The sequence below is a fragment of the Rattus norvegicus genome, chromosome 3, assembly GCF_021556685.1.
Source record: "Rattus norvegicus strain SHRSP/BbbUtx chromosome 3, alternate assembly SHRSP_T2T, whole genome shotgun sequence".
Classification (NCBI taxonomy): domain Eukaryota; kingdom Metazoa; phylum Chordata; class Mammalia; order Rodentia; family Muridae; genus Rattus; species Rattus norvegicus.
Window position 1 is genome coordinate 60,054,573 of NC_141536.1, and position 8,593 is coordinate 60,063,165.

General features: G+C 43.5%; 1 protein-coding gene across 1 annotated transcript; it reads right to left on the reverse strand.

Moving 5' to 3' along the window:
• Positions 1-868: 868 nt before the first annotated feature.
• Positions 869-3,440, reverse strand: Ift70b (intraflagellar transport 70B). Its single transcript, NM_001127607.1, is given in 1 exon segment — positions 869-3,440. A coding segment is annotated over 1 exon segment (1,995 nt). The 5' UTR covers positions 3,420-3,440; the 3' UTR covers positions 869-1,424.
• Between the last annotated feature and the right edge of the window lie 5,153 nt (positions 3,441-8,593).

Here is an 8,593-nt window from a genome sequence, read left to right on the forward strand (position 1 = left end):
ATGGCTGTTAGCTTGGTATTTTTGTGGGACTTGTAAGGGTGGGGAAGGGGCATCTCTGACTATTTCGACTGCTCTTGGGACCCTTTTCTTCCTGGGTTGCCTCACTCAGCCCTGCTATGAGACTTTGTGACTGGTCTTACTGCAACATGTTATGCAGTCTTGGTTGCTATCCCTGGGAAGCCTCATTTGTTACAGGAAGAGGAGTCAATCGGGGGAGAAGTGCAGCTTGCTTTTGCTACTCTGGGGGATTTTCTTCTTCCCACCCTTTATCTCCCAGATTTCACCCTCTGTCACTAGATAGGGAAGAGGGATAGAGAGGAGAAAGAGAGCTCTCTGACTGAATCCGATGTCTTTTTTTTTTTTTTTTTTTTTTTTTTTTTTTTTTTTTTGAGCACGACTACTAACAAGCTGCACACAACTGCTCAGAGCAACCACTAGCCCCGCCTATCAGGGCCCTCGCATTAATATACCCTCCGAAAGTTCCCAGAATTCCAGATACCACACTGTCCCAGAGCATGAGGTAAATCAGAGTCTGCTGCTCTGAAGCAGTCCCATATCCCGAACCTGGGATTAAAGAAAACCACATTCTTACAATATTTCTGTATTTTTAAAAAGAAACCAAAATTACAGAATTCTCACTACGGGCTGTGGGGGTGTGGGGATGTGGGAGGAGTGGAGGGAGGGGAAACTGCATTCATGATGTATTGCATGAGAGAATTAGAAACAAAAACAAAAAACCCGAGTTCTCTGGTTACTTCTGGTCCTGGTTACTGTGAGAGATAAATGAAAATAAAGTACTTAAAAAACAGCAACCAAATGACTTGATCGTAATTTCAAATCGCCAATTCATGGAGCTAGACACGAGAGATTTTCTTTTCTCATTATTTATTTTGTAGTATTTATTAGTGTTGTAGTTATTAAGTGAGTCTACTGACTTTTGAAATCTAGCAAAACCATTTATTACCTAAGAAATTTAATCTGGACAAAATATTATATCTATATTGGAAAACTGTCTTAATACTCTAAATTCTCTATAAAATCATGGGAGTTGTGTAAGGAGAAAACACAATCCATGGAGTGATTATAAAGACATTATGGACTTCTAAGTTCTGAACTTAGTGCCTGGTCCCTGAATAACAGAGTAACAAAGGTTGCCCAAATACATCAAAACCAGAAGGATGGAGGAAACATGATAGACACAGTATCTTTCTCAGTTTTGAAAATTCTAAGTACCTTCTAGGGCTTGGGTTCTTACACAATCACATTTGCTGTGATCTAAAAGTGTGGGTTGTATCTAAGTTCTTTTGTTACATCAAGCTGTACAAAGTCTCACAGACAGCAGTACAAATAGCAAAAGCTAGATACAGGGAAAAGAGAAAATTTACACATAAAGTCATCATGATAAAGGTCATAGCCAGCCGCAATTACATATTCCACCCAATGATCTCATAAATCAGAGCCCTTAATTTTCTGGACTCATAAGTGACCGTATTCTTCCCCGTGTGCATTCTTTCCTCCTCCAAGGGCTGTTCGATAATAGCAGGGATGCTTCTGCCATAAAGTTCACAGTGCTCTAGAAACTGGACACATTCTTGAATGACGCTGTCCCTCAGCATGATTGTGTGCTTTGACATGTTCTCCAGTAAGGACAGGAAGCATCTTTTGGCATAATACCACGTATCAGTTCCCAGCTTCTTATGGTAAGGCTCCAGGCTCTTGATAACCCGAGAGATGCCAAAGTCATAGTTTCCTTTGGCACAATAAAGGGTTCCTATCACCAAATTCACAATGCAAAGGTGGTAGATTTTCTTGTCCGGGTCATCATAGGAGAGTTGTTCCTCCTCCTTCTCAATCTTCCTCATCAGCTCCTCAGCTTCCTCATTTTGACTTGTCATAATGTAGGAAACACAGAGGTTAGCTAATACGATAGCGCTGACACTCAGGATGTTATCATAATTCTTCTTGACAATGGGCTCATAGAAACCAATGGCCTCCTTGTACTTGTTTTCCTGCATGAAGAGGACATGGGCCACATTCAGCTTCCACACATCGTGGTCATTACAGAATTCCACAGATTTGCGGAAGATCTTCTCCACCATTGGATAATTCTCAAGATTCCAGTAGATTTTGGCCTGGGCCATCAGTACAGGGATATACTTCTCAAGGGTTTCGTCATAATCGTTTACAGCCTTTTTGGCAGATTCATCATCTCTACTATGTCTTGCATCCTGTACTTGTATGGTGAGTCTCCTGAGCTGCTCCGTCAGCATGCCTGCTAGCCCATCAAGTTTAATGAAAGCCTCTTCAGGAGCTGTCTGGCAAGTGATCATGGCATCCAAGAAGTCATAGAGATAGGGTGTGAGGAACTTGTAAGTCAAGTGGGCGTTTTCTGCTAGAACATCAGCTGCCAGGTCGAAATACTCATATTTACAGTAAAGCAGCAGCAGGTTGCCAAAGGTCTCTGGGGGGAAGGGGTTTTGCTGGAGCAGAAACTGGAGCTTTTCAAAGCCCTCCGTGGGCTTGGCATCCATGTTCATCAGAGCCTGGTTGTGCAGGGTCACGGGGTCCAACTCTTCCTCTGCTCTGGGTGGCATGTCGGTGAGGGCTTCCTGAGCTGCTTCATAGTTTCTCAGCTGGTACTCTATGGCTGCCTTGAGGTTGAAGGCTTCCACCAGAGCAGTCTGGTGAAGAACTATGGTGTTGCCAACACTTCGAACATCGATGCCTTCGGTGGTCATGCCCACACCTAGTTCTGGGTGTTGACGGATGCCACGCTCAATGATGTCAGCGATATGCTTCAGAGCAGGCGCATACTGCCGACTGCTGTAATAGGCTAAAGCCAAGTTGTAGGAAATGTCAGGCTGGTAACCAGAAGCCTGCAGGGCCGCTAAGAACTTGGAACAGGCAGCTTCATAGTGTCCCTCCTTGTAGAGCAGACAACCCAGGTTGATCTGACCATCATAATCATTCTCCCCTCCACTGTCCTCAGCTCCTTCCCCACTCAGCAGCTGCTCCACTAGGCTCCTGGCTCCTGGGAGATCCCCTTCACTGTACTTGATAGCAGCCTGCAGACGAAGGACTCGAGTCTGATAGGTGGGGTTGTCCAGGAGGAAGGCGACCCGGGTGGCCTCTGGATACAGGCAGGCCTTGTAGAGCGCCTGGGCCTGGTACAGGCGGTACTGCTCGAGTTCCGGATGCATCTGGCTCAGTTGCTCATAGCACTCCGCAGCGAGCTCGAACTCCTGCAAGCGGTAGTAGCAGTAGGCCAGCAGCGACAGCCCTGCGCGGCTGCGGGGGCTCCTCTGCAGCTCTGCGCTCAGCAGCTGCACCGCCTCTGAGTAGCGGGAGTCGCGGATGAGCCTGTACACCACCGCTGTGAACTCACCGTCGGGGATCTGAGAGCTGCTCAGCCCTGCCATATTCACCTAGGTTGTTTTGCATCCTCGTTTCCAAGGCAATGGGCCAACCGGAAACGGAAGCTGTTCAGCAGCAATTATGCAACCGAAGTGCCTGGTTGTGAATAAAAGCGAATCAAAAGACACGGTTCTATCAATTTCTGGATTAGTTTAGAAACACTCTAGACTGTGGGGAAACAGTTGAGCCTGGACAGAAAATATCTCTAGGTAGTTAAGAGAGGGATACTCCATGTCCGGGTCTGCATCACTTTTGTTATCGCCCTGCATTCTGGGAAATGTAGTTTCTACTCTTTGCGGTGTTTTAGTGATTGGGCGTCTGTGTTCTTTCACTGGGATAGGGATCATGTGCTTGTTTCAATTGCTTTGCTTGCTTCTTTGTTGACATTGAAGTAAAGTTTGCTTGTGTAGGTTCCTCGGGATGAGGACAATTCCTGCTGTTGCACGACGTTTCCAGTTGCTTAGCGATAGTGACGCAATGGGAATGTGGGCCTTCTGGATTTCAGGAATTCTAAACAGCCAGCTGCTCCGAAGCTCACTTTCTGAGAATGTTACTAAGCAAGGACTGGCAGTCCATATTTTATTCTATTTCGAGAGGTGATGAGAGGGGAAAGAAGAGTCTGACTCGCAACTGGCACCGTTTTAGATTTAAGTAACCCTCACCTCCTTTTTCTTAAATGACAGCTGTTATGAATGTAAATTGGTGCTTGAATTGCTGAAGCACATAGCTTTGGGCTTCTCCTTCTTCAAGGAGAAACCACAAGGCTAACATTTTCCTCTCTTCTATATGTTATTTTTCTCACCCTCTAAACTCTTCCAAACACTACTGTGAATTTGTCCAAGATGTAATAAGCCTGTGGTTCTCAAACTTCTAACCTTGTTTTCACGTATGATTCAGCCAGTTAAAATCGAAATGCTTTGCTGACTCCTTTCCCATACCCAGAGTCTTAATTTGAAGCTCTCTAGGCAATAACCATTCTCTTTCCTTTTCCTCTTTATTTAGAACGGGTTTCTAGGTTCTGTGTTATCATTTTGGGGAGGTTATTCTGCATAAATTCTATTTTATACTAGTATAATAGGGCAGTAAAAAACTACTAACTTATAAACTTATATTGAATCACTGCTGAAAACCATGTCCATAGATTTGACTAACCCTAATGTGTGATGACATAAATATAATGTTTTGTTAAGTATTTGAGAAATGAGTAAGATAGCAGAATATAAAAGTGTTCTTTCCGAATGAAGTAGTGACAGATTGTATGATCCTTCGATAATAAGGCTGTACTTTATTAACCCGTGTCATTTGTAATGGCTCCGGTAGGCACCTGGGAGACTCTTACTTTCTATAGTTTTCTGTGAACTCCTCTGGCTACAAACAGGACAAGCAGACCAAATGAAGGCTTGTCTTCACTTTGTAATTAAGAACTTCATGGTGAGGGTATTGTTTTCTTTTTTCTCTCTCTTTAATAAGATTGCTACCTATGAATCTTTCCTGCCATCAACATTTTGTAGCCAGCGCCAACTGCATTTCATGACATGCTGTTAGGTTTCTCAGAACTGATCATAACTTTACTGAAATCTGTGTGTTGTGGATGAAGACTTTGTGCCTCAGAACAATTCAGTAACCTGACAAAACCCACATAGGTAAATAGAAAGGGAGTGATGCATGCTTTCTTAAAAGCTAAACTCAGAAGTATTAGTGATTAGTAGTTAATCATATATATACATATATATACATATATATACATATATATAACTTTTTTCTTTTTAAGATTTATTTATTTTGTATACTGCGTTCTGCCTGCTGGCCAGAAGGGAACACCAGGTCTTATTATAGATCTGTTGTGAGCTACCATGTGGTTTCTGGGAATTGAACTCAGGACTCCTGGAAAGCAGACCCTTAACCTCTTAGTTAATTCGTATATGAACTCATGTTTTAGGGAATATTAGTGACCTGTTTTTTTAAGTTGTTGGGTTTTTTTTTTTTTGTTTTTTTTTTTTTGGTTAAAAACCAAACAAAACCCAACCCGGTCTTTTTTGGGCCATAGAAATCTGAACTTTGCGGCTTGCATTGTAACAATGAAAAGGTGTTAGGAAGTAATTACTGGCGGGTAACCTAGGTTCCAGACACCTGTTACTCCTAGAAAAAGATTTCAGGAGACATTTAAATGCTACGATAGAAACAAGATCATTCCTCATCATATGTTCTGCTCGATAGAACTGGACAAGGAAAATTTGCATGCATACCGAGGAAGTGAGAGACTCTGCCCCACATCAGAATTAAATGTAGCTCAGGGTCAGCAGAGGAAGCTACTGAGGACGTCTGCCCAGACAACTTCTGCAGTGGCCCTTTACAGTCTAAAGCGCGGGGTTGAATGTAGGCTGAAGGATGTTACATAATATTGCTCAGTCGTCAGGGATAAGGAGGTCTCCCCCATGCTGACCTGGTTGACTGTCGTTCTTTGAAAACAATATCCAAAGATTCAGTGTTTAAAATCCTTACATGTTGAACTGTTACTTTGCATAAGCTGCTATTAAATAAAGTGGAGAGAACCAAGTGGCAGACATTGCCCATCATGTCTCTCGTTTTTCTCTGTGGTTGCCAAACTATTTTTATATCATGAAAACATTCACTTTCAAATGATTTCTCAAAATACACACACACACACACACACACACACACACAGAGAGAGAGAGACAGAGACAGAGACAGAGACAAAGAGACAGTCAGAAACAGACAGAGAGACAGACAGAGGACAGAGAGAGACAGAGAAACAGAGAAGAGGGAGAAGACTTCCTGCTCTCACCCGGTTTTCCTGACTATCTACAGGAATGCTCTAGAGCAGCTGTTCTCAACCTGTGGGTCATGACCACCTCGGAGTCAACCGATCCTTTCACAGGGGTTGCCTAAGACCATCGGAAAAACACAGAGATTTACATTACAACTCATAACCATAGGAAAATTACAGTTATGAAGTAGCAGCAGAAACAGTTTTATGGTTAGGGAGTCACCACAACATGAGGAACTGTATTAAAGGGGTGCAGCCTTAGGAAGGCTGAGAAGCACTGATCTAGAGTTACCTTTGTGTTGGTGCCTCTCTGTGAGCATGGTAGCTTCCACGCATGTGGGTGAGGCTTCCGTGCCCTCTTTATTTCACAGGAGACTGCTCTAGCGTCCTGGATAGCGAGGAGCAGGGCTTCTTGGCTTAGACATATTGGAGACGGGGTCATTTTCACAATGCAGTGAGCGCACCAATCCCACCGTGAAGCTGACACTTGACCAGTGTGACGGGCACGAGCATCACCACTGCGTGCCAGGCCGACTTCCATTCAGTCTCTGATAAGCAGATGGGGAATAGATTAGTTTTTCTAGGGAGCTGGGGTGGTGAAAGGAGGCCCTGTAACAATAGAAATTCTAGAAAGCAATAAACTAGGGGGATATTGAGAACTATCACAAAGGATCACTTTGTTTACAGTGGAATTTCAAGCGGGTAAATGTGTAATAGCATTCCCAGCAATGAGAAAGCATGTGGTGTTTGCAGCAAAATGATTTAGGACCATATTGAAAGGAATTAGGCTTCCAGGAAATGGCTTGGGGCTTGAGGTGGATTTTTCTGAATTTCATGTAGAAGAATTTCATTCAGGCAGAAGGTAGCAGGTGGGGATGGTGTTTGGTTCTTAACGTATTAATGTTTCTGACCGCCAAAATACATGATCAATCCCGTGTGCGCTGTATTTGGCAATCACATGTATGACCACTCACGAATGGTTGCCTCTCTGTTTTGTGAGGCCATAACTTAGTAACGGAACGGATGCTTACTAGGATTTAACCGCATCCATGCTGAAGCATCTTCCCTGTTAAGAGAACATTGCAGCCATTTTCTACTTGTTACCCCTCCTCTTATGCACTCCAGATTGTTTTTCTTCAGCATGGCCCACTTGTCCTTACTTTCTCTGGGATTCTGGTTGACTTACCCCAAAGCTTCCACCAACGATGCTGTGACTGACTGTCACAGTCAGCTCATGCCTCCAGTTCCCCAAGCAGGGACGCGAAATGCCTCCAGGGAGCAAGGTAGCCTGCCATGGTGGTATCTGTAAGTTAACTTGACAGGATCTCAGGATCTGTAATCTAAGAGACAAGCCATGATTAGGGGAACCTATGGTCATTGCCTATGAGGAATTCTATTGATTGAGTTCCTGGAAGTAGGGAGCCCCACCCTAAAAGTGAGTAGCGCCCACTGTTCCCTGGGCTTGCATACCAAAGAGGAAGCTGGCCGACCACAGTCAGGGCCCAGCTGTTTCAAGTCCTTGCTGCCACGGCTTTCCTGCTATGCTGGACTGTACAAAAGAAATCCTTCTTTACATGGCTTTAGCCTGGGTATTTTGTCACAGCACAGATAGGTGGGGGAACAACTAAGATGGGCCTCTGTCCTTCACAAACAGACAGGGGAGAAAATAAGGAGGTGCTGCAGAGAAAGTGGCCGAATAGAAGAAAGGTGGAGAATTTGAAAATTAGGTTCATTGCATATATATATATATCAGCTTATATTTCATAGAAAATTGATGCTGTTGAAGTTAGATGTCATTGTAATTTTTTTAGTTGTGATTTTTGTTTGGAATTGAGGTGGGGGGTGCTGAGGTTATCCCATGTCTGTGTCTCAACTCATTAAAGTTGTACAGTGCAATGAACAGCTGACCCACCTGCCTTTTGCGGGGGCAAATTATCTAGAGACTGAATTAAGTTCTGAGAACATAAGCCAATAAACCAGAGCAATAAATTCAGCTTTCATAAAAATGAAACAGGTTCCCCACATCTCACTTTAAGCTACAACTTTATTAAGCAGGCTTATGTTACATGTATTTTATTAAGCACATTGGTAATAACTTTCTTTTTGAATTGACAACTACTTTCTATTGTTCATCTCTGCCTCTGCGGAGGACTTAGATCCTTCTTAAAAACAGTTGAAAAGTGTGGTTGTGAATGTCAGGCAGTAGAAAAGCAAAGTAAAGGTTCCAACTTGGTATAATTTGACTGGCTTAGTCAAGAGCTGTGACCTTCTTGGGTAGCGGTCCTCAGACTACATTTTATTCTGCTGATGCTGCTACGGGTGGGGAATGAGAACAAGGAGCCACTCTCTTGCCTGCCTAGTGATCAGTTTTATCAAAACCTTAAAGATGTA